We start from the raw sequence: 25158 nt of genomic DNA, 5'->3' as shown, positions 1-25158 counted from the left end.
CGTCCTGCAGGGACCCTCTGACAAATCCCACTGATTTTATTTGACACCGCTCTCAATCGAAGCAGCTCCAGCCTCTATCTTTCTCCTCTGCTCAATAATCTCAGCTGCAGGAGCGGTGCATCATTACGTGCTGATCAAAGGGAAATGCAGAAGGCAGACTGGTGAATTAAAGTCTGATTTAATTGTGCCAAGAACCGTCATAGAGGGATTGTTAAAACGGATCTGGAGCAGGTAAAGAAGTTGTTCCGAGTGACCTAAATAACATTATTTCTCGGTGCTGATGCGCTGCAATATGCAGATCCAGTGCTGTCTTTCACCGAGGAGATGCTGCTGGGACAAAGGTGGGTGGTGGTGGAATGGAGACCACAGCACTGGTTCACTGACACCTTTCTTCCTCCTCAGCAACCACAGCGTGGCAGCCTCAGGAGTGGCACAGGGAGGTCCCCCTGGGTGACCCACGGGGACATGGGCAGCTCTGACACGGCAGAACGGGCGCGTAAAGGATGAGTGGAGCAAAGTGGGAAAAACAAACAACCTGGCCACGGGGAAGTGAAGCTGATTTTGGCTGTGCTTTGAGCTTTAATAACGCAAGGTGCTCTTCATGAGGTGCAGAAGGACACAGCTTTGACACGTACCATTTTTTATCTGGCTGTGCCCCTTTAACTGCTCTCATTTCAGGGCCGTTCCGGAGCAGGTTGAAGCGATCCATCTCCTCGGCTCCAAGGTCCTCCGCCTCTTCTCCTGCTCATTCCACAGCGCCGTTCCTCTCCCTGCAGCCTCCCTGCGTGGATGCTCTGTGCCAGGCATGGGGATGATCCCTGGTGTGAGATGTCCCTGCTTCGGGAACCATCTGACAGCAGTGGGATGGGAGCATGGCAGTCCCTGGTGCTGGGGGTGTGGAGCGATGGGCACACAGGGCCACGTCTCGGTGACGCAGTCTCTTGGCAGGTATTGGGATGGAGATGTGGACGCTGTGGTGTCTCACCCTTCTTGGAGTCCTCCTACCCCCCTGCTGGGGGCTTCTCAGCTTGGGGAGCATCCTGGGCTCCAGCCCTGCACAGCCTTCGAATGGTGAGCTCAGGGTTCTGTCCCTGCGGTGCCGGTGTGTGTTGTGTCATAAAGTGTTGGTGCTGCATCTCCATGTTTCAGCAGCTGGGGGAGACCTTGGGGGTGGCTGCTCACGGGGGGAACCATGCATGGGGCTCTGCCCACCCCTAGCAAGTGCCCTGGGGTCTCCCCTTCTGGAGGACAAAGCGCCCAGCACAGAGCATTGATCCCTCTTTCCTCTCCTGAGCCACCCATGCCCAGAGGATCTCCCACAGAGCTGATGATGACACCTTTGGCTTTGGAGGCTGCGGGGCCCTGGCAACACCAAACTGCCCACATTGGGCTGCTGGCAGGGCTCACCCCATTTGTAAAAGGGCTTTAGATAAGGATAGATGTGCCGTCCTACATGGTCAGAATGAAAGGCCAGAACCACTCCAGCAGCATGAGCCCCAGTAGGATGGAGGATGAGGTGGGGTGGTGTATTTGCTCACTAACTGATGAGCAGCACGAGCCCATGGCTGGCAGTGGTGGTGTTGTCAGCAGTGAGGTGCCTGGCACAGACCTGCCAGAGGTACAGCTTTGTCTGATGCAGGACATCAGCTTCACCTGGGGTGGATATTCCTGCACAAGGGAGATGGGTCCTCCTGCTCATAGAGTCCCTGAAACAAATTTCCTCCTCAATGAAATTCTTCCCAGCAGTGAAAGTCTCCTTGGTAACTGGGATTGCTTGCTGCAGGAGGTCTGCTGGGCACCGGCCTCCTTGGGGAAGGCGGGCTGCTGGGCACTGGGCTCCTGGGCAGGAAGAGCCCGAGCACGGATGGCAGCGAAGGCACTGAAGGTGAACCCCAGAGCGCGGGGCTCCTTGGCACAGGGCTGCTGGGTGAGGCAGATCTGCAGTGTGCATATTCTTGGGGGAGGAGGGCTCCTGGCAGTCAATTTGGCACAGTGACACAGTCTGACTGTTGCAGGAGGACAGCCTGGTGGCAGCGGTCTGCTTGGTGCAGGGCTCCTCGGTGGCGAAGGACTCCCTGGCAGTGGCGTCCTTGGAGAGAAGGGTCTGCTCGGCACGGGGCTGCTCAGCCAAGGAGGCAATGGAAGTCTGCTTGGGCTGGATGGGCTCCTGGGCCAAGAAGGACTGCTGGGACAAGGAGGGCTTGGAGAACTGCTGGGACAAGGAGGGAGCAGTGCTGCTGTCCCTCAGCCATCGCAGCGCTTTGCCTGGTGAGTGGGAGCAGACGCACAACAGTCGTGCTCACAGCAGAGCTTTGGTCCCTACACTGACTTTGTGACCTGGTGACAACTCATGTGAGCCTGGGGGTTTGACACCACAGTGCCCCTTTCCCACTCTTGCACATTTCAACTGGGAATAGCCACACAGGGAACTTGTCCAGGGGCTGCAGGACTTGTGCCTGGCTCCCAGCTCATGGGCTTTGCTTCCTGGCAGGCTGAAGGTACTGAACCTGGAGAGAGCCCGAGTGTCATGGAAGGTGCTGCCCGGGGGCGAGCTGGTTCTGAACCTGTATTCGAGGCTGAAGATCAGCCTGCCGGGGTGAGTGGGACACGGTGTGGGGACAGGGGCTGCAGAAGTGTCTGCAGACATTATTTTTTAGGGAGCTGTGCATCAAATAGATCTGCAGTGATTTCAGATCTGCAGCTTCGCAGGGCTTTGGTCTCTTCCATCGCCTTCAGAGCCGCAGTGGCTCTCTCCTCACTTTACAGAATATTTCTCTTTCTGAGCGGATCTTTGCTGGAAACGAACATCACGTCCCACATTGCGCTGACACAAGACAGCCCCGGTGACCTCAGGCTGGTGATGAAGGATTGCAGGAACCTGCTCGGAGGCTTTAAGGTCACCATGCGGAAAGGGTGAGTGCCACATTCACTGGTGCTGTGCTGTTTCATGGTGCTGTGCAGCTTCTCAGTTGGAATCCCCAGGGTGATCTGTGAGGACAGACACACAGGGCTCCCCCTCCTTCGTAATGGGCTCGGCCAGAGCTGCCCATGCTCCCCAGGGCAGGATGGCCCCATGGGCAGTGGGAAGGGTAAATGGGAGGTGGAGGTTCAGCCATAGGGAGACCACGGGGGTTCTGCTCACAGAAAAGCCACTTTTCTGAGGAATCTGTATAAGGAGATGGGATGCTGTGATGTGCACATGGAAATAGTTAAAATAATGGGCAGGATGAGGTGTGGGTCAGCTCTGTGCCATGGGTCAGCCCTTTGCTATGGGTGAGCTGTGGAATGTTTGCAGGGGGTACAGATTTAGATGTTAAGGGTCAGATGATGCTGAGCAAATACAAAGAGCCCAGAGTGCCAATAGCTCCTGTCGAAGCCTGGGGGAGCTGTGGGCTCGCAGCATCCTTTGCTGTTGTGGGGAGGGAGGGCGGTGTGGAAGCTCCCAGCATCAGCCCCAGCGCAGCATTTCAGCCCTGTCTGCCTTCTGAGAACAGGCACTGACAGCTCCATCCCCGCCTTCTACTCCCTCCAGGCTTCTCACCAACGTGGTGAGCGGTTTGCTGAACTCCTCTCTCCGCTCCTTCCTCCCTATGGTGGTGAGTGCATGAAATTCCATCACCGTCAGAAGGTGCAGCTTAAACGAAATCACCGCTCCCTGCCGTCGCTGCGCAGCAGATTTACATATCCAGATCCTCATATGTATGTGCATGCACAGCCGCACGCCCACACCCTATAACTGAATTCTGCAGACTTCCTTGATCTTCCTCACGGTCAGGATTTATTTGTTAGGAGTAATTCAAATTCCATCATGCAGCGTTACGGGATAATTTGTAACCGATTGCTTGGCGAAATGCCTTCTCGCACGGAGAAGGTGCAGTAAACAGAAGTGACAGCCTCACTTAGGAAAAAGGTGCTGGCTGGAAAATCTGTTATTCTGCTAAATAGGATCTGGGCCGTTCGGAGAAGAGGGCTGAACAATTTATAGCCTTCTTTTTCCGCGGAGGAAATGATGCTCTGGATTGCTCTGTCTTCATTTGAAGTCTGTGAGACTCAGATGATGGTGCTGAGATGTTACCACAGCTGCCATACCTCACTGAGGTTGTTCCTCTCGTTGTGCCGTTGCAGTTTTGCCCGTTAGTGAACGCTTGGTTCAGCATCATCAACACCGAGCTGCAGTTTCTCAACCGTAAGTTGTCAATGTGCCCACGTGAACTCACAGAGCAGCAGACGGAGTGTCTGTGTGTAGCCCATGGAAGGTTTTCACTACTACCCGAAACATCCCCTGTGGGCTGTGCCATCCAGCGGACATCCCCAGGCCAATGGCTTTCAGGGCCTGTGGACCCTAAAGTGTATGAGACCTCAGAAAGATGAGAGCGTTTTCCCCTTGGCACTGAGACACCCCCACTCAGGGATGCGTTCCCAGGCACGGGGCAGTGGGGCTCAGGGCAGGACGTGGCCCTGCTGCCAGCCCTGGGCTCTGCCCCTCCTCCCACCCCTTTGCTTTCTGCAGGCATTGTCCCTTTTGGACTCCTTGGGAAGATCCACTCTGCACTCTCCAGCTTGCCGCTGACCTCAGAGAACTCCTTGGATCTGAACCTGCAGGTACGACCCCGCTGGTGTTTCAGGCTGTGGGTTTGGCCACATCTCACCCCTGTCTTTTCCCCGTCTTCCTCCACTCACAGCTCTCCTCATCTGTTGCAGAATTCTCCATTCCCAGCTGTGTTCATCGATTGGCTGCTGCGCAGTGAGTGCAGAGGAGGCCTTGGGGACAGGGGAGAACATGGAGATAAGGGACATCGGGATGGGGACGTGGGGACAGACAGACAGAAGAACATAGGGATGGGGGCAGAGGGACAAAGAACAGGGGGGCAGGAGGATGTGGGCAGCAGGAGGTGATGAGTTCTGCACACTGCTGCTCTGTACAGCCCTGGGAAAGGCGCTTCACCTCTTATAAAAGGATCTCATAATATTTACCTAGTGGGAGTGAATAATGGTTCTCGGGATGCTGTGAGGATTAATTAATATTTGCAGAGGTGATTGGAAGAGCTTTCAGCTTCATATGCAGGCGAAGTTAATATAGAGAGGAAGGAAGGCAGAGTTGGAAGCCATCCCAGCTTCCCCAGGGCCCAATTCCTCAGGGCAACAAATCAGCTCAGTGCACAGAGCCGGGCACAGGCAGAGCACAGCAGGGCTGGGGGCTCATCGGGCCAGGGGGGGGGGCTCTGACCACGCTTCTCTCTCCCAGCTGCAGGTATTGACCCCAGCAGTGGGCAGTAGGTGAATGCTCCCCTGCCCTGTGGGCTCCAACGTTCTGCGCTGGGGGTGAGGCTGACCTGCACCCCTCTGCTGCTCCTCGTAATAAAAAGGTCTTCTCCTCATCTGCATTCAGCACGTGGTTTGGGTTCTTTCCAAAGGAGCTTTGAATTTGTGAGGGTTTTGCTACTCGCCTCTCCTCTCAGCTCCCGGAGTACGGTGCAGTCAGGGGCAGAGCTGCAGAAATGCGGTCAATGGGGGGAATCAACTTTCCCCTCTTTTGTATGTATGCAGATTTATTCTGCCCCTGTCCCCGAGGTTCTTTTATTCCTTTCTCCCACCAGCAAACTAGCACTGCCTGAACACAAACTAATGCTGCTGGAGGAGGGGAGGACACCCAGACCCCCACACATTTAGGGCTGTGGGGCACAGCAGGGGGGGCTGCAATGAAAGGCCTCAGGTACAGCTGTGCCCCTCCCCATCACAGCCACCCCATGGCCCTGAAGCACTGACCTGATCCCACTCGAACCGGTGCTCCAGGTCCCCAAAGCCCCAACTGCTGCTGGCCCAACGAGTCCCACATGAATCATTTCTGATGCTAGAAAAAAGGTTTTTTTTCTGCTAAATTAGGTAACCCCAGGGTGAAGCCATGGGGCTGGGGGTCTCTCCACGGCTCAGGGATGGGGTTGCAGGGCAGGGGAGAGATGGAACTCACTGCTGTGAGCAATGCCTTGGGGTACTGTGCTCACAGGTCTTAGGGAAACAAGCTGCAGAAGATGGAGTACCTCTTTTAGGTTCACATGACCCCTATCGGCTCAACAGAAAGTGAATGCTGTGTTTGTTTCCTCTCCTCAGCCATTCCCCTTGGCATCTTCGTGGATGCAGAAAGGGGAGGAGGACCGTTCTGTCTGGCTTTTCATTTTCACAGCAGTGCTCTGAATATTAATCAGCCTAAAAACAGTGCTGTAGGCACTGCTGCAAATGACAGATCTTGCAGTTGGTGGCACTTTGCTTTGTAATTTCTGCATGCAAGTCAACAACAGGGGCTGGGCAGCTAATTCTCCCCGTGACCTGACTTTGCAGATAGCAGACGTAACACCGAACACGAGCAGCCCTGAAACACCCTGATAGCTTCATTAGCAATGCCACTGTGCAGCAGTTGGTTCTCAGATCGGGGTTTTCTGACAAGGAACCAGGCGCCCTTCTTGTCCCCATCAACATGAGAACTGTGAGCAGGGGAGACCTGAGCTGAGTGGGAGCTCCAGGTCCCTTTGCTGCACAACAAGACCTCAAACCACAGGTACACATACCATTTTTTTCTCCCCAAACCCAAAGGGCTGCCAGCATTCCAGACTTACTCTGTGCAGATACACAGCCACCCGCATTGGGGTGCATGGTCCATGAGCACTGGGCTGCCCTGTGCACGTCCAGTGATCAAATAGCGTGGCCAGGAGGGAAAAAGTGCAGGAAGATACAGAGCCATTAACAAAGAACATCAGAAAATAGATATCAAATAATGACACCGCGACAAGGGCTTATTAACAGGAAAGTCTAAAGATAAAACTAATTTAAAGCTGATGAAGCAGGACAGCTCCTCTTCAGGAGGACGGGGAGTCGATAGCGAGCTGTCAGCACAGGAGATAAATTGCTCACAAAGGAGAAGCTGCACGACTCCAGGCCCCAGGTTTGTTCTTGGGGCTGCTGTGATGTGGGTCCGGAGAACACAAATCCTTTTGTTGGCTCTGACCTTCCTGCAGTGCTGCAACATTTGCTGTGCGTTCATGCTCTCATCCCCCTCACCCAACTGCAACACTCTGCAAGCAGAAGGCGTGTGGTTTCATGCTGTGAAATGCATGTGTTGGGAGCTGCCTCGGGGCATGGCTGGATCCTGAATGCAAATATCAGCCCAGCACTGCGGGCTGCGCTTGGGAACTTACCCACCAAGAGCCTCATCAGAACCAAAGAGATGTGCAGGTGTCACTGGGGCTCCTCCAGCCCCAGATGTACAGAAGCTTTGTTCCCACTCCCTGGAGGGACCCTGCAGCAAGTGCTGAGGCTCCAGGACAGCCTGAGCTGCAGGAAGCCCCGAGAGGGCAGCCTAGGCCAGCAGGACACAGAAAGAGATAGGAGCTCGATGCTCCCACCAGCCAGACTCAAGGAGCAAATCATCTCACGTGCCATACGGAAACCATGTGCCTTCCAGCCCCAGAGGGAAGGGGTGGGGGGGACGTTCCTGCTTCCAGGCAGTGTCAAATGACTTAACTCTGCCTCCAAGGTCACTGTAAGCGCTTCCTAATGGATGCTTTGCTGCCTTAAAACCCCAGCCTTCATTCCCGAGGCCTATAAAAACTAAGGAGGCGAGGTAAATGGTAAGCACTATGGCTCCCTGGGGAGTCTGTGCAGTGAGCGTTATCACCTCCTCATCAAAATGTAAAACCCAGCTCTCCTCCTCATTAGTCTCTCACTCTTAAAATAATGATTGTAAAACGACCACAGCTGGCCTCAAATCTGGCTGGCAGGAGTGGGGAGAGCACACTCAGTCTGCATTTCTCACCTGGGAATAGGTGCTTCTAAGGACAGGTGAAAACGAGCTGTGAAAGGCAGCTTTTCAGAGCACAGGCTTTGGCCACAGCTTCAAGATGCATGGCAGAGCGAGTTGAAAGAGATGCCACAGGGCAGTGAAAACTGGGCCACTTAGCAGGTGGCTTTTATTAGCAGGAACAGGCTGGCTTTACTCTTGTCACAGCTGGGAGATGATGTGTTTGCACCCTGCCCCTCCGTTGGAATTCCAAGCCCAACAGCTTCTTGCTGCCCCTTCCTTAAGAGCCCACTGCTAAGCTCCTACACACTGGGCAGCAGAGCTCCAAGCCCCAGTTTGTGAGGCTGGGCTAAGGCTCTGAGTTGGAGGTGGGGTGGCAGAAGGACAGTATTTCTCTGCACCTCAGGACCCACTCACCAGTGCTGACTGCAGATGCTCTGTGCAGATGAGACTCAGCTCTGAGTTCATAAAAAAACGTATTTGTTTCTTAAACCACAGCCTAACAAATATTCCTTGAACCACACTGCTTGCAAAGAGATACAATTATATCCCAGGTAAAGTCTTCTCTCCTGCTCAGCTCTCCAGCAAAATGGTTTCATGCTTGCTAAAAAATTCTCTAAGTCCATGCAGGTGCTCCTCTATGGAGCGTTGGTCAACTCTTCCTTCAACATCTCTCTGGGCAGAGCTTTTTTACAATGATTTCTTTTAGTAACACTAAATCAATACTGAAAGGTGTGATTTTTTCCCCCTCAAACCTCAGAGGAGACTTTGCTTACAAGCGCAGGTTACAGGCATTTGTTTTAATCTGGCAGAGCAGGCTGGAATATGACACAACAGCTAACTGCGGGCTCTGCTAAAAACAAGCCACTGTAAGATGTACTTACAAAGTTATCGGCCTTTTAAATGGGCACAGTTTCTTTCCTCTTGCAAAGCAAAAGGAAAGACTTACCACAGAAAACGAGTACAAAGCTGTAGTTAAAGATTTAACAGGCTAGTGAGAGAACCCTCAGCTGGAAGACAGTTCCTCCCATGCATTCATTCCCTTAGGCCTGGAGACAGGGAAATCCCTTCCAACAAAAAGACAAGCAACCCCAGAGCAAAGGCAGAACTGTATTCCCTCAGCCCCCCAACAAAACATACTAAGCATCACTCATATTCACTAAAAGACATTTTATATTCCACACTTTGGTGCTACATTCCATCATACAGGCACAGCTCAGGGTCTTACTTCCCAAGTATTTTGCAATTGAGGAGGTTATCGTTATTTGGAAAGAATCCATCACAAGCTTATCCTGTTCTTCAAGTAGCCTGTCTCCTCTGGCAGTTCTCCTGTGATCCTCTGGAAGTTACTGGAGTTCTGTTTCCCTGGTGCTGTCAGTCTTTGCAGCTTCCAAATTCAGCTGGGCTAGGAGCAACGACCTGCTCTGCAGACAAAGCTCTCAGGGCTGGGCTGCATCAGAGGACACGATCAGAAGGCAAACCTGCAGCACTGCAAAGGTGAGCCAGGCCTGACAGCAAGTGAAAGCACCAAATCACACAGTACTGGGGTTCGGCACACGAATGTACAGCTTCCATCCCAGTCCATAAACTTGGACAGATTTAGAAGGGGCATGCTGTTGCTGAATGGGAGACAGACCCAATTATGGCAAGATAAATAAAGAAATAGATCCTGTCTCTGCCCCATCTCCACTTAACCAAATTTCTTGTTTCTTTCTAGAGAAAATAAGCCACTTCTGCCCACTGGCAGCAGGGATACCTCAGGGACAAGCTGCGGAGCGGGAGAGGGTGGTACGACAGAGCAGAACTCCCTTCAAGGTCTGAGAGCTGGCAGAGGTTACCTGAAAGAAACAGAATAACATTCCTCAGGAATAAAAAGGCTGAGGAGGATCCATTCTAATTTTAGGCTCTCCGGGCCATAGCTGCTGTAGGAAACAGCACTGTGCAGGGAAAAAACAAAAAGAGCCTAAGGGAACAAGAATTACAGGCAGGTCACCTTCACCAAAACGTAGTCCCCAGGCTGGGCTCTGACCAGAGCCTTGCAGCCCCCAGCATCCTCTGTGTGGGCATCAGGGAAGATCACCTTGATGTTGCCATCATTCCTCCCACACAACTCGGAGGCAGAGCGCTTGCTGGGCTGGAAGGAGAACAGGAAACATTACTGGCATGGCAATAGCTTTGACTAATTATTGCTGGGCTGTACTGCATCAGGAACTGAGCACCAACGTCAGTACAGAAATCCAAATTCCACATGATTGAGCATGCCACATAACAAAGCCCTACGGACAGAGTTGCTGTTGGGAGAGACACTAAAGGCAATGTTTGAAAGCCTGCACTCATTCCAGTTTAGACAGAGGCATCTCTTGCACCTATCCCCTTCCTTTCCAGGACCACCAGTCCTTGAGAAAGCAGCCTCACCTTCACAAAGGTATGAAAGATCCAACCTGTTGTTTGTGCCTTGCTACCAAGCCATAATAAATCACCTCAGCTTCATCCCGTTACCTCTTCACAGACTGCTGTACAACATCCCAACTATGGAGAGCTTCCCAATATTCAGACCAAGGTTTTTAAGAAGCAAAGTCACTGAAACCCAAAACAAGAAGGACTGCAACTTCACTTGGCACCACTTTGTGCTCAGCTGAGCGCTGTGGAAAAATCAAGCTGAACACGTTGCCTCGGAGTACCACAGAATGCATTGGGTTGGAAGGGACCTCAAAGTGTCAGGACTGTGTGGGGAAAGGCAAGAAGTGAAGGCAGAGGTGACGACTGCAGTGCACAGCCTAAGAGCCTCTTGGACAACACGAGGGCAGACAGACAGCTCTTACAAACACGCTCACCCCCTCCACCAGCACCAGCTGGGCCTGGCCCACCATCGCCTCGTTTGCCCTTGCAGCCTCCTCTCGAAAGACAGCGATGAGCTCCTCCAGTCGCCTCCGCTTCACATCTGCAGGCACATCATCCTGCAGCCGGTGAGACGCCCGAGTTTTCTGCAAGCAACAGAGTTTTTGCCACAAGAATGCTTGTGGCTGTGTGAAGTACAAGTCCTGCAGCTGCAGATGGGCACTGCCTGACTGTTCACAAGGACAGGAAATGGATTCTACCACCTCTACTCTCACTGTGCTGAAGGATGATCCATAATCCTTTTTTCTTGATGTTTTCCAATCTTCTGCCCTCTTCCCCCATCAACAGCTTACACTTTGGAGCATTCTAATAAAAACTTGTTGACTGCTCAACTTTTCTCCTTGAAATACCTTCTGAAAACACATCAGTTCTCTCCAGACTTGATTGACAAAAAGTCTCTATAGCTGGGCTCAAGTCCAGCTACATCAGCACAACTTTTCATCAGCAAAAAAAGACGGACCTGCAGCCAGTTCAATGCTAGTGTGGCTGCTTTGTTGCAGTTACTCTAGGACATCTGCAAAACCAGGCTGCCCTGTCAGTATTCAACCCTGATGCTTGCACAGGAGAGCTGGAAGCTTTTCTGGCATAAAGATGGCTCTTGCAGCACCAAATACACTTGGAATGCTGCATGCAAGCAAAACAAGTTTGCCAAGATACCATGTTTTTAGGTATTATTTTCAACAGATTTTGCTACTGTCTCACTGTGAGAAACAGCACTTAAGGAGTTAAGATGCCCAGAGAAAAGACTCTTCTCCATCAGATCTTGCACTTACCTGCCTCATGCTGTAGGCAAAGAGGAAGCCCACGTTGTAGCGCACTTCCCGCAGCAGGGACACAGTCTGCTGGTGATCTTCTTCTGTCTCCCCACAGAAACCAGCAATGAAATCACTGCTTAAAATCACTCCTGTCACAGAGATGCAGATTTACACTTCGCTCAGGGAAGACAGGAACACTTCATTCAAGAAAGGTCAGCTGTGCTGAGCTCAGGTCAAGCTACAGGGAGTCCCTACCTGGGATGGTGTTGCGCACATGCTGTACAAGCTCTAAATATGCTTCTCTTGTGTATCTGAGATGAGCAACACAGGGATTTGTCGATCAGAAAACTCTGAGATTGGTGAGGAGAAACCAGCACCATAAAGCAGGCAGCAGGGCACAGGGCTCCCCATGGCCATCGCTCACCCCCGCCGCATGGCTTCCAGGACCCGAGTGCTTCCACTCTGGGCTGGGAGGTGAAGTTGTTTGCAGATGTTGTGCCGCTCCTGGATAAGCTGCAGGACCTGTGAGGTGTATTCAGGCACATTCAGGACACAATATCACAGGTAGTTCAGCTCTACCAGAATGCTAAAGAAAAGAGTCTTCCCCAGATAAAAGACAGCAGATGGAAAAACTGCCAGCTTTGGCACACACATTCCCCTTCCTAAACTCCTATCCTGTGATTCTTTGTTACCTCCGGGAAGGAAGCACAACCCACCTCTAACATTTCACAGCTGTCTGCCTGTAAGATAGAGGCCCAGGTGTTTATTTCATACTTGCCTCATCAGGAAAATCCTTGGGGTGTGGAGAAGTGAAACGAATCCTCATTTCTGGATCAATTCTAGAGACCTGGTCTAGAAGATGTGCAAAACGCAAGCCTCCTGGTTTAGCTTTGTAGACAGTGCTAAAGCCACGGCTGAGGACTGGGGCAGCAGCTGAGTGAAACTGCACCTCAGACATGTCTCGAAAGCTGTTGACATTCTGACCCAAAAGGGTCACTTCTTTCACTCCCTACAAAGGCAAACAGAGAGAAAAGAAAAAATGGTGGTCCAAAAGACTCCAAGGGGAACCTTCTCTTCCCTGTGTGTCTCAGAATATTACAAGGGGAATGAAACAGCAACTGGTGGAACCTCAAAGCAATCTCATTCCAGAGATGAAGGCTGTGCCATCGGTCAAAGCTACCACTGAACATTCACTGAGAACCCACACAGCATTTGGGACAGCTGGAAGCAGGCTCTGCCCCACCTGATCTGAGAGTATCTTCACTTCCTGCAGGATGGACGCGACGGGGCGGCTCCTCTCTCGGCCACGTGTGAAGGGCACAATGCAGTAGCTGCACATGTTGTCACAGCCCCGCATGATGGATCTGCCAGGAGGTGAAGCACGGGTCACACTGTGATGGCGCTGCAAGAATCATCCGTGCTCAGTCCTGCCCTGCTTTGCCCTGTTCCAGCACTGCTGCCATCAGCCAACTCACCTGTGTGCAGCACACACAGCTCTGAACACAGCACTGCAGCTTTCTCTCACGCATCATTCCAATTAGAGCTGACTTCTGCTCACCCCCACCTAACACTTCAGAATTTTCCATGCCCATTTCCAAACAACTAACCCAGAAAGCAACCGATCTGACACAGACTTGCACTGCAGTCTGGCAGTGAGGCAGGATCCTTCTGCACTCTGCACCTGCACAGGGTGAAACCTATTTCTCTGTGCGCTAAGGTCACACCTAGCAGAATCTGACTTCATTACTTAGGAATCTTAGTATAAAATCTGAACAAAAAGAAATAAAACCAACAAAAATTACAGCGCATGGAGGATTAGAAAAAAGGAGACAGCAAAAGGAAGGGGATGACAGAAGGCACAGACTTGACAGGCACAGACATCAGTGGGACAGAAATCACTTGCTGCAGCACCGTGCTTAAACAAGCAGCATTCTCAGAGGACAGCAAGAGAAGCCTGCAGCCAGCCAGAGCACAGGTCAGTCTCTCCAGCACTCACTCAGACAGCAAGAAGACAGCAAACACACAGTCTGGTAGGCTGGTGCCTCTGGGCTGGGGGATTGAGTGCAGCCAGGCATTGCCTCTCTCGGTAGCTGCTGTCACTGACACAACTGCTCAGCACAGCAACATTTCCAAACCAGAATGACAGAAATACACACAGAAAAAAAGGTACTTACACAAATGCTGTTTTGCCACCTGCACTAGTCTGGACAGGCAGAATATCTGCATAAGTCTCATCTAGTGATAACAGGACATTAGCAGCTTGCTGCCCAGATTCAGCCACGGCCAGCAGCCGGGGAAGGTCCCGATACGCATCAGGGCCTGCCACAATATCGACCAGCTTCTCCCTATGAAGAATCTCCTCCTTAAGCCTCTCAGCCATGCATCCTGCCACCAAAGGAGAAGGATTCTTGTGAGCAAGCGTCCACCTTCAGTGAGCACACTGCACCACTTCCCTAGCTGCTCTCTCCCAGCAGAAAAGGCTGGACTCTAGCAGAAGGAAGAGGAAACGCAGCATGATGGCATATGGCACAACAGCCTGCGCTCCCTGCTGTTGCACATCCCACCTCATACCTAGGATCCCAATGCGCAGAGGCAAGCACGCCTGGCGCCGCCGGGCCTTCAGAGCCTTGAGGTGCTGCAGGCGGTTCCAGATAGCCTGCTCAGCCTTGTCCCTGGAAGCCAGAACGACAGGAGTTATTCCCATTGCTGCACATTAACAGTTCTCCAACCCAGAGCTGCTTGAGAGCATCTACAGTGTAGAAATACCTCAGGGATTTTTGACAACTGAGATCATACAGAGGAAAAGTAGGACTTCACCAACAAACAGGAGCTACGTTGCAGGTGACAGTGCACAGAGAAAAACACAGTTCCCTATATATTTATATCCCGAATCAACCCCAAATGTGTTTCCCACCAGGACAGACCTTATACTCCTACTACAGTCACTTCAATAGGAGACCAAAACATAAAATCATACAAGCACAAATGTGTGTGGATCTCATGAAGCATATACATAGCACACACCACCAAAGAGCTTTTCTCACCATACTGTAATCTATTACACAATCCATGCTATATATTGTAACATCAGCTAGCTCTACTCTAAACAAAATGCACTGTTTGACATCTGTGTGCTGCTTTCATCATGTAATTCACTTTCTTGCCTTGGTTTTCAAATTGTAATTCCTTAAGAGCTACCAAAAAATAGCAGTGACAAAAGTTTCCTTACCTAACAGAACAGGTCACAAGTAGAATCACATCCGCCTAGATTGAAGATCACATAAAAGGAAGGAGAATTTGTAAAAGCCATTTGTAAAAAGCCTAATGCCCTGCACATATAACCTGAAGTACAACCTGAAGAGGCAGACTATAAAAATCACTTAACTCAAAGAAAAAAGATCTGCCTAAATGCTCAGTGGATTTCAAAGAACAAAGTCACAAGAAAACTCAGCAAAGCCTTCATCTGAATGGCAGAAGTAAACCCGAGATGAGTCAGGAGCATCCTGCTGTGCCCAATCTACTCTCCAACTGAGAGAACCCAGCGGTTTAAAGGAGTAAAAACAACCCACAGCCTTTCAGCACGCTTGTTAAGTAGCTTTCTCTCCTGCACAGAATTTAGACTGCAAAAATCCCACTGCCCTGTGTGACCATAACTCACAATAAAACCTGGGACCTGACCGCAGTGTGAAGCCCTCTCAGGCCTTCCTTACAGACAGCTGCCAAAGCGCCTCACCTCATCTGCTTCCTTTGTCCTGGTGTAGCCACTCTTCTGCAGGATAGCCCAAGCAATCTCTGTGTCATTGACGTTCATCTGGCAGCCATAGGTCTCCAGGTACACTGCAACAAAGACACAGACGGGTTGATCCAACACTGCTGTGAATCTCTCTCATCTACAAGCTGTTTCTGTGACTTTTTCCATAGGAAGGAAGCATCAGCTCCACAAAAGAAGAGATTCAGGAAAGCTGTATAAGAAGTACATTCCCTGATGGGGAGAAAGAGCAAGCCAAAAATACAGACAGGCTCTTAGTAGCACTTGGAAACCTGAGTGCCTCAAAGCGCATCACTGCAATACTGCAGGCCTGGACTGCAGCTTGCAAAGCAGCAGTGAGTACTGCCACATGCGGGCACTGAAAGCCTCCTCTCCCCGGAGTTGGGCACAGCCCTGCGGGCAGCCACGACAGCAGGGAGAGACCGCAAGGAAACACAGCAGGGAGGAGGAGGCCGCCGGGCTGGGCTTTTCATGCTACCAGAACCACTCTGAGCCCAAACCCCCACAGCCTCGCGCTGCTTCGCCTGCGGGCACCGTGAGCTCCAGCAGCGCTCGTAGCTGGGCTAGGCTCGGCTGGGCCAATACAGGGGCACACCGACCTTTCCCGAGACCGGAGGTAGAGCCCCGCCCCGCCTCCGGCTCCGGCTCCAGCTCCGGCTCCCCGGCGGGCGGCGGCGCGGCGGCCCCTCTTAGGAAGTGCCTCAGGTCCGGCCCCGCGGGCAGCTTGGCCCTGCGTCCCTGAGGCCTTTCGCTCTGCCCACAGTGCGCTGCGCGGGAGGCCCCAGGACGGGCAGCGGCCCAGCGGAGGGACCCGGCCGCCCGCAGCGCGCGCCCCCAGACCCGCATGGCCGAACCCGGCGGGAAGGCCGCGCTAGGCCGTGTGAGCAGGCCGCGTTGCCATGGCGACGCCGCCCGGAGAGGGGCGCTTCCCGGGAGCGGCCCCGCGGTGCACCGCCCAAGCGATTCCCCCGCCCAACGCACAGCCCCGCCCTCGCGTTCCGCGCCGATGCCGTTCCGCCGGGCGGAGCCGGGTCCCTGCGGGCAGCCAAGCGACGGGAAAAAATGAAAAGATGATTTTTTTTTTTTCCGTGGTGTTTTAACACGACGAGGGGGATAAAAATATCCCCCAAAGGCGCTCCCGGCCACCTCCCTTCCCTCGGGGAACGTGCTGGGAGGCAGCGAATAACAAACACCTCTGTCACACTGCTTGCTGGTTTCACCGCGATGTGTTTATGTGAGGGCTCCGAGCGGGGGCTCCCCTGGGCTCTGGGACCCCCCTGGCCGAGCGCAGCACCACTCAATGACGGCAAAGCACAGGGAGAAAGCAAAGGGGCAGCCGGTCCAGGCTGTGGTCGGCCCCAGCAGCCGCTGTGCGGCTGTGGCTCACTGGGACCTGGGGGATACAGGGTCCCCCCCGGCTGTGATGGAGCCCTCAGCCCAGCCTGAGCCGTGGGGTTTGGCTTTGGCCCCCGCCCGCGCGTCTGCGGTCTGTGCTGGGCCGGCTGTGAGTCAGGCTTGGCAGGGCCGCTTGTTTTCTGTCTCAGCGGCGGGGATGGCGGGGGGAGCAGCTGAGGCTGCAGCTGAGGCTGGGAACCTAAGTGGGGGACGGGAACAGGGTCCCCCAGGAGGGACAGCGCGGGGCAGGCAGAGGAGCCGTCCTCGTGGTGAGAGCCCCTTTCGTCATCGTTATCTGCGCTCCCGGGGCGTGTAGTGCACATCTGCTCCGAGCAGCAGGAAATTCTGGGAAAAACAGAGAGGAGGGGGTTGTGAGGCATCTTTGCAGCTGTTTTCAGCCCTGCTCCTCATCACCCGCCCGCTTTGTGCTGCTGCCATCTTCCGTGGCTAATTTTAGCTTCCGAAGGGCTCTGAAGATGTTTCACAGCTACACCCTGCCAGCAGCATCCAGCATCCAGCCCATGGCACTCCTCTGGGACCTCCCCAGGCCCTCCAAGGCATCAGATTCCTTCTGCTCCCGGGACTGGCTTTGTCCAGGGCCCGCACTACTCACCTGGTGAAACTGCACAAGGATATTGGAGAGCTGTATTCGGTCTGGCAGCGGCAGTGGGAAACCTTCAGCTAACCTCTCTGGAAAAGACAACAACATGGCTATGTTAGGACCAGAGCAGGGAGCTTGGGGTTGTGCAAAACAGACAGATGTTTCCTCCAGCCCTTCCCTCTCCCTCCCAGTGCTGTGGGTAGGCACAGTGGTTCCTCCAGGCTACACGGAGGTCTGGGGCTGCACATGATTCTGTGCCGCCCCTTCCCAGACCCATGGCAGCCACCAGCCCTGCTCTGGGCTGATTTGCTCAGCAGTAACAAAAAGCAGTCAGTGGGGGAGAGGGTCTGGAAATCATTAGGATGTGTGTCAAACTCATTTTTTCCATTGTGTTCACTTCTGAATGCACGTCACAGCACGGAAAGAGGCTCCTGCACTCAGCTACCCACAGCTCGCCTCTGCCAGCCCCAGACAAGCTGGGCATTTCGCTGCATCCTCCTCTTTCTGAAGGTTCTACCCACTGAGCAGGCCTGGCAACAGAGATTTAATTAACAAGCTGGGCCTGCTCAGACAGAGTGACATGGCTGGTGACTGTTCCCACAGCCCCATTCCTCCCAGCAGGTTATTACCATTAACACGTGGGAGCAGGATACTGGAGGCACATATATTCATTATTGACTGCAGCATTCGTACCTGGAGTTGCAGAGAGAGAAGAAAGGAAAGGAGCTTTAGCAAGTGACCAGACCCTGGAAGGCAATTAGGAGGAGGAAAACGAAGGAGCTTTGTGCCGTGCTGGTGGGGTGGGAAATGAACAAGGCAAGGGTGACTCTGCTCCTGTTCCCAGGCTGAGACACAAGTACACTCCCAGGTCCCATGTTGGTGTGAGAGGAGGGGTGAGCCGCCTCCACAGCCCCCAGCAGGCTCCCTCCTCCATGCTGGGGGTTCTGATCATGGTCAGGAACAGCCTACCTGGAAAGTGCCAACATCTGAATGCTTCAGAGAGAGCTTCATCCTGCACAGAGAGACGTGGTGCAGTGCAGGCTGCCCCAGGGAAGGAGGTGTCCCCTCCGTGCCCGTGCCAGTCCTGCTTCCTCCAAAGCCCAGCTCTTTGCCTCCATCACAGGTTTCATCCCCAGCACATTCCCAACTCACTGCCCCCAGCCACCACTTAGCAGCAACTCCTCCTGGAGCTGTCCTGCTCCCAGCTCACCTGCCCACGCTCAGATTCCCAACGATGTGGCCAGATTTCACATCAATGGTGGCGGACACGTTGCCTGTCTGGAGAGGGAGGCAGAGTTCAGTGCCCACCAACCTCACTCCAAAGCAGGCACAGGGGGAATTGTTCAGACCAGCCAAAATGCAGAGACCCGTGTGCACCCAGTGTGAAAACTCGCATTTGTGATCTTAAAGGGCTACCCATCCAGGACTGGCATCCCCATACAGCCCAGGTCCCAACTCACCAAACTGAGGAGGAACAGATGGGCCAGGCTAGTGTTGGGAAGGATGGCATAAGCTTGGATGTCCACAACGGGCTGGAGTGAGATCCCACCTGGTGTGATGCTCAGGAATGGGGCAGAGGGAGCAGACAGCCTGAGCTTCATCAGCATGTTGGGGTACATCGTGTCCAGCTGCAAGGGAGCAGGGGGAGGGAAGGAACCATGGCACATGCATGGGAGCACAGAGCCTCCTGTAGCTCCTTCCTGTGCCACCAGCCCATGGGGATGCTGCACCCGGAGGGGTTGAGCAGCCCCTCCTCTGAGTTTGCTCCTGCCCATGGGGAACCCAGGGCTGTGCTCTTGGGGAGAGTCTTGTGCAAAGCCTGTGCTGGGTAGAAGCTGGGGGACAGAACTGGGGCTCACCTGGGGAATGAAGGCCGCAAAGGTGGAGGTATTCAAATTGAATTCAACACCCTTCGGGATCTGTGGGAGGAGGATGGTCACTGCTGGGCAATGCAGCACAGGGCTGGGGCATGATCAGCCCCTCATGTGTGTACTTCATGTGTGCATCTTGTGTGAGCACTGAGCACATCTCAGCCTTGCACTGTGCTTGCATGCAGCTCCACAGGGAAGCACAAAGGAGATGCAGAGGAGCCCTTGGATCCAGCCAGTCCCATCCCGCCTGCCCTCCTCACCATGGAGTCTGTGATCTCGAAGACCAGTGCCCCAGCTGCATGGTAGGCAAAGCCAGCAGTGTTGAAGAAGTAGCTGGAGGCCCCAAAGTAAACCATGCGGTCGTGGTCAGGAGGGAAGGCCAGCACTGGCGGGGGGAAGGGAACAGCACCACGATGTGCCAGGGAGAAGAATTCACCCTGCAAAGAGAAAGTGGGTGAAGAAGGAGCTGGGGGGTATTTGTGGCAGGCAGCTGAGCCCAGCATCCCACCTGCCTCCTGCATCAGCCACCTCGAGTCTGCCCAGGGCAGGCTCTCACCTTCAGGTCTACATCCAGGGTCTGCGCAGTGGCCATTGGTGGTGCCACCAAGGAGTAATCGATTCCAGCCTTGGCATCTATCTTAGCCGTGACTGCAAGACATGGGGCAGAGGGATGAGTGAAAGGCAGACGGCACAGCAGAGCCGGGAGCAGCTTGCCTCTGCTGACATCTGCGCAGTGCCGTGCCCTGGCTTTCCCGAGCAGCGGAGAGGCAGGGGTTTCGCACGCGTTTGCTTCTGTTTAGAAATAAAAGGGACATTTCCCTCCTCATTTCCAGCCACGCAAACTAGTTCCTGGCCTGGAGACGCTGCCTGGGTCCCCTCACAGAGGCCAGGAAATGCTGGGAGGGAGCGCTCCCTGAGCCGCATGCAGAGCCGTGCAGTACCTGGCAGGGTCTGGAGGTAATGCTGCAGATTGCTGCTAACAGATCTGACCACGCTGTCGCAGACCTGGGGAGGCAAAGGCAGTGGAGCTCAGCAATGTGGCTTCTGCTGGAGTGGGAGCCTCAGGCACACACTCTGCTCAGCTGCCCAGTGCTGTGCGTTCTTTGCAAAACTGGCTGAAATGAAAGAGTGCATAGCGATGTTTTCTTCTATTCCAGGTGACACATCATTGTATTACTGGAGATACAGGCAAATTTATACCTGCAACCATCTGCCTAGAGCAGGATTCCCACCCAGGTGAGTTGCATCAAAGCTTTTGGAAGGAATCTCAATTGTGCCTTCCGACTTCCTGCAGTCCTACAGTCCCTGCAGGAGTGCATTGTGCTGAGCAACCACGATTGGGCAGAAGAAACTGCAAGAGTTCATCTGCCCCCGTGTGGGGCAGCCCTGCGCTGTCAGGGGAGGAGAGCAAAGCCCTCTGCAGCTGCCATCTGCAGGCAAAGGCTCAGCATTAGTGGGGTACTTAAATGCATGCTGATCGCTGGGCCAGGAATTTACTGCTGGGAACGGTCCTGTAGATGGCCAGGATCATCTGCACAGGCTCTTCCAGTGTCATAATGGCACGGGAACCCCCATGCAGGATCAGGCCAGCATCTGGCCTGCTGGCAGCAGGGTGAATAGAATAGAATATGGAGTATGGGATTGCAAGGGATGGCATGGGAGCACTGCCCAGCTCTGCAGAAAGGGCTGCTGGAGTTGGACCAGGCAGGGACAGGGCTGTGCAGGTCCATGCAGTGCTCCCAGCCCTCTCCTTCACCCTGCCTCACGTGCAGAGAAAGCCCCAAAGGATTCACCCCAATGTTTGGTGAAGGGGCTCAGCCACGCTGCCATGACAGCTTTCTGAGCTGCTCCTTCCAGGAGGCACTGCAGCATGGGAGCCCCCTGCACAGCCCCACAGCGCCCACTGCCAGCCCATCTGCTGCCACAGCTCTGGGTGCCCCCAGAGAGCCCAGTGTGCCATCAGCCAGAGCCAAGTGCCAGGGCCAGAGCCCGACCTGCAGTAGGGTGGGATTTGTCAGCTCTGCAGCTGCCTCCTTCCTGAGCAAGGTTCATGGCCAGGGAGGCTGCGGCTTGTGCCAGCGAGCCTTGTAGCAATTATTGCTAACAGCTTGTTTCCATGTTTTGTTGCAGGTCTCCAGCATACAGGCTTTCGTACGGGGCTGGAGGTACCGGGGCTTCCCTGGTGCCCCCCGTTTAAACAAGATTACAAGCAGCTGAAATGCAGAGATGAGAATTTCTACCCCATTGGTCCCAAACACATGAATGAATGCAGGCAATGAGCAGGTTTCCTCTGCTACACTGAGTTTGGCTGAAGCATAAGATCTAATTAACTGACCACATGGAAAGAAAAGTCTTTGTTAATTAGCAGCTGATTATACTGGGCTTTGGCAAATGCTGCAGGTTTAGAATCCAGCCCGAGCCACACGATGCTGCAGGGACCATGGTTGACATGTTCCTGCTCCTCAAAGCCTGCTTCCACCAACCCTGCAGCGTGCTCTGGCTCTGGTTAAATCCGTGTGTGTGACCTGAGCCCTTGTAACATCTGCTGCAAGCAAGGGCTAAAGATGAGCAGGCAGCCTGGAGCTTGCACGTACCTTGCCCTCCAAGATTTTCTTGAACCTGGACTCGACAGCACTGTAGAAGAGGTTGTACAGCCACCTGCAGAGAGGAGCGGAGTCAGAGGGTGCAGCCGAAGGGTTTGAGCAGGAAAGGGAGACCCTGGGGCTGCAGGATGCATGGGAATGTCATCCCCACAGCAATCTGGAGTTAAACATTGCCTCGGGGTTTACATTCGCTACCAAAGCTGCTTGTAAAGAAGATGTAAACAAGTCTCGTGACTGCCTGGAAGCTTCACCCTTAACTGTGCAGCCACGGCAGGGCAAACTCAGAGCAGATCTGAGCACATGCAGTTGCAATGTGCAGAATAGGAAGGAAGCACACTGCCAGCAGCACTGTGTGAGGGACAGCAGGTACCCATCTGACAGCCACCTTTCCCTCTCCACTGGCCTAACGTGGGGTCTCTGGTCCTTCGCCGTGATGCTACGTACCCGAACTTGCCCGAGAAGTGGACGTCAACACTGGAGATACGGGTGCTGCAGGCAGAAGTGCTCACAGTGGGCTTCCCTGAGGCATCGCTGCCCAGCTTCAGGTCGATCTTGATGTAGATGCTCTTCACCTTCAGGTTGAAGGATCCGTGGTCCCGGCTGCAGGGGAGGGGGGACAACAGGGGACAGCCTGCCTCCAGCTCTGCCTCATAGCGAGCATCTGGAGAGGACTGGGGAGGCTTTTAAATCCAGGGAAACCAACTTGCATGGGAATATAAGCTAGGCAAGGCAGCCTTTCAACTGAAAGAACTAAAAGCAAACAGGGGGAACAGCAGAGAAGGAAGAGAGCTCTGCCTTGTGATTCTGTGCGACCTGGTGTAGGGAACCTGCTTTGGCAGGGGGGTTGGACTTGATGATTTCTGGAGGTCCCTTCCAACCCCTACAATTCTGTGATTCTTGCCCCACAGCAGCTCTCCCAGTAGCAGCACTCTGCCCAGCTGCACGCCCCAGTGTGGGGAGAGGCACCTGAAGGGCTCCCCACGGCCAGAGCTCACAGGCATTGGGATTAACACAGTTGTAGCACAGCTGTGGGAATCAACAGGTCTGGAGGTAACAAAGCGAGAGCTGCCCAAAACACAAGGGCAAAGGAGAAGGGGAAAACCTGTCCAGATCCAGAGAGGGAAAGGCAGAGCGAAGGGCCTGAGCCAGGGGAAGGGCACCCACATGAAGTGAAACTTCACCCGCCAGTTCCCATCCACCTCGGCAAAGGCGTTGGAGATGGCGACGTGCAGCCCCACGTTGGGGACCAGGGAGATCCGAGAGTAGGGCAGATGGAAACTGCGGAGGTTCAAGCTGAAAGGAAATGTAAAACGAGAAGAGAAATAAAGGCACCTGAGTGGGATGTATGGCTGGGACAGAGCAGTGTGGGCACTGTGCTAACCACATCCCCGCTCCCTCCCTTACCCATGAGCAAAGCAGAGCCTTTGGGATCACAGTCCTTTCTTGTGCTCTTGCATTTGCCAGAGGTCACTGCTCGGGCTTCAATTGCCCACACCTACAGTGCTGCCTCCCAGGGAGCAAATAAGAGCATCTCTGCCTGCACCATGCTGTGGGTGCCATGGGAGAACCTCTGTGCCCTGCAACCCCTCCAGCCCCGTGTGGCTATGTGAGGGCTCACCTGGAGATCTCATAGCGCACCTTCCCCAGGTGTCGGACTGGAAAGTCACCTGAGATGTCTGACAGCTTCAGCTTGGCTAGTTCCTTCTGCAGGACGGTAATCCCATGCTGGTGGGCTGTGGGGGACAGGGTCACAGCTATGTGCTATCCCAGGGAGCTGAGAGTATGCCCCAGGAGCAGAGTGAAAGGCTTAAAAGGGAATGTTCGAGGAATGGCCTGGCTGCTCTGCACTGTGTGGCTGGAGCTGGAGCTGGCTGCAGCACAGAGCAAGTGTGGGTATTGCCCAGAATTGTGCAAGCCCTGGGGATGGTGCTGCCCAGGCAGCACAGTGGGGTGGGTGCCATAACTCTGCACCCATGTGGGCAGGGGGTCACGTCCCTTCCCATGCAGCTGGTAGACCTGCAGGGTCAATGTGCTGTGCACGCAGAGCATTTCGATCCATAACAGCACACTGCTGGGACTGAGGCCCTGCCTGCCTCGATAAACCCAGCACGGAGCCCATCCATCTCTGTCACCACGCTTCTGGCATCTCCCCACCTCCTCCCCCAGCTTGCTGCTGGGGCTTAGGGCTGCCTGAATGTGAGCCCCTGAGCCGGACCCCAAGCCCCACCAGCCCTACGCCTCATCAGTCGGGTGCCCTCCTCCCCCAGCACTCGTGTGCAGCCCCCTGGACTGCAGAGGGGACAGCAGTGTGGGCAGCCGGGTGCATCAGGGCAATGTCAGCACCCGGCTCTGCACCGCAGCCGCCAGCACCTGCAAGAGAGGAGGGAGATCAGGAGCCAAACCCACCATAGTCCAGGCCCGCCTGGGTGATCCTGACCACGAAGCCGGGGTTGGTGGCTGCAGTGAGCGCCAGGCACGCAGCCAGCACCGCTCCAAACGCCGCCAGGCTCCGTGCTGCCATCCTGGCTGCTGCCCGGCGCTCCCTGTCGGTGCGCCTTTATACCCGCGCCAAAGGGGAACCACGGGTGAGGCAGGATGCAGGGACGCGGCCGCAGCCCGAGGGGCCTCCCCGCAGCCCTGTGCTTCCTGCTCACCCGCTGCCAGCTCCCGTGTGGCCAGGGAATGGCTGCAAGGAGCAGGCAGACTCTCCGCAGCACCCGCTGGGTTTGTGGGGCGCTGTTACGGCTCTCTGCTGTGCCCTGAGGACAGGAACCTGAGCTGCCCCGCTCCTGGGGCTGCCCAAGGGTCTCCCACCTTGGGCTGCCTGCAGCTCCCCCACCAGCACCAACGAGAGTGATGGAAGAAGCTTTAGGCTGCTTTCATTTCCCTTTCTGGAAGCAGCAGGACATGGCACAGGAAGTCCACAGGGGCTGATGGGGGCAGATCTTGTGCTGGATCCAGGGAAGTGCTCTGGTTGCCAGAGGCAACATCCCTGCATTGAACGCTTGTGAAATGCAGCTCTTTCTCAAGCACTGTAGCCTGGTATGGCTGTGCCACAGAGCAGCTCGAGCCACAGAGAAGCCTAGGACAGCTTTGCTGGAGCCCCTGGCACATGGAAATCAGCTCTCAGCTCCTGCTGTCCTTCCTCCCCACAGTTCTGGACAGAAGCATTTGCAGTGGACGAGCGCATGGTCAGGGCACATGATGCAGCCATCACTTCCCCAGGCAGCCAGCTCAGTGTGTGCCCAGCCAGCTCTGCCCAGGATTGCAGGCAGGAGAAGAATCTTGCACCCAGGGCCACACACGTCTGGGTCTGCTGCACTCTGGTCTGCTACACCCTGTGCTGTGCATCTCCAGGTCTGTTGCTGAGGCTGCATCATGAGCCCCAGAGCAGCAGCAGTTTTGGGACCAGAGCAGGCACACAGAGACAACGTGGGACTGGTGCTGACTGGGCCACCAGAGTGGGACAAACAG

The 25158-nt window shown here is 54.4% G+C and overlaps 2 protein-coding genes across 3 annotated transcripts; both read right to left on the bottom strand.

The window, feature by feature from the left end:
- Positions 1-8947: 8947 nt before the first annotated feature.
- On the bottom strand, positions 8948-16060 carry CDK5RAP1 (CDK5 regulatory subunit associated protein 1). Its single transcript, XM_042887459.1, has 14 exons — positions 15814-16060; positions 15179-15282; positions 14675-14709; positions 14017-14117; positions 13620-13830; positions 12689-12809; positions 12224-12454; positions 11870-11967; positions 11701-11756; positions 11464-11594; positions 10627-10776; positions 9786-9926; positions 9549-9630; positions 8948-9411 (listed from the first exon to the last, which is right to left on the bottom strand). Exons 1-13 carry the CDS (start codon positions 16058-16060, stop codon positions 9550-9552), a joined length of 1707 nt encoding a protein of 568 aa, XP_042743393.1. The 3' UTR covers positions 8948-9411; position 9549.
- A 361-nt stretch (positions 16061-16421) lies between these two features.
- Positions 16422-24413, bottom strand: BPI (bactericidal permeability increasing protein). Of its 2 annotated transcripts, XM_042887415.1 has the most exons (16): positions 24339-24413; positions 24091-24239; positions 23303-23417; positions 22849-22977; positions 22129-22284; positions 21676-21739; positions 20023-20086; positions 19638-19729; positions 19342-19518; positions 19070-19129; positions 18671-18838; positions 18421-18488; positions 18180-18222; positions 17840-17903; positions 17223-17299; positions 16422-16954 (listed from the first exon to the last, which is right to left on the bottom strand). In XM_042887415.1, exons 2-16 carry the CDS (start codon positions 24203-24205, stop codon positions 16901-16903), a joined length of 1446 nt encoding a protein of 481 aa, XP_042743349.1. In that variant the 5' UTR covers positions 24206-24239; positions 24339-24413; the 3' UTR covers positions 16422-16900. The 2 variants fall into 2 exon arrangements, with proteins under 2 accessions (XP_042743349.1, XP_042743347.1); XM_042887413.1 differs by lacking the exon at positions 24339-24413 and having other exon boundaries at positions 19638-19873; positions 24091-24237.
- Between the last annotated feature and the right edge of the window lie 745 nt (positions 24414-25158).

The sequence above is a fragment of the Lagopus leucura genome, unplaced genomic scaffold, assembly GCF_019238085.1.
Source record: "Lagopus leucura isolate 7727_CA_CO unplaced genomic scaffold, USGS_WTPT01 Super-Scaffold_100083, whole genome shotgun sequence".
In the NCBI taxonomy this organism is placed as follows: domain Eukaryota; kingdom Metazoa; phylum Chordata; class Aves; order Galliformes; family Phasianidae; genus Lagopus; species Lagopus leucura.
The sequence above is the reverse complement of the archived record's forward strand: the minus strand, read 5'-3'. Positions and strand labels throughout refer to the sequence as shown.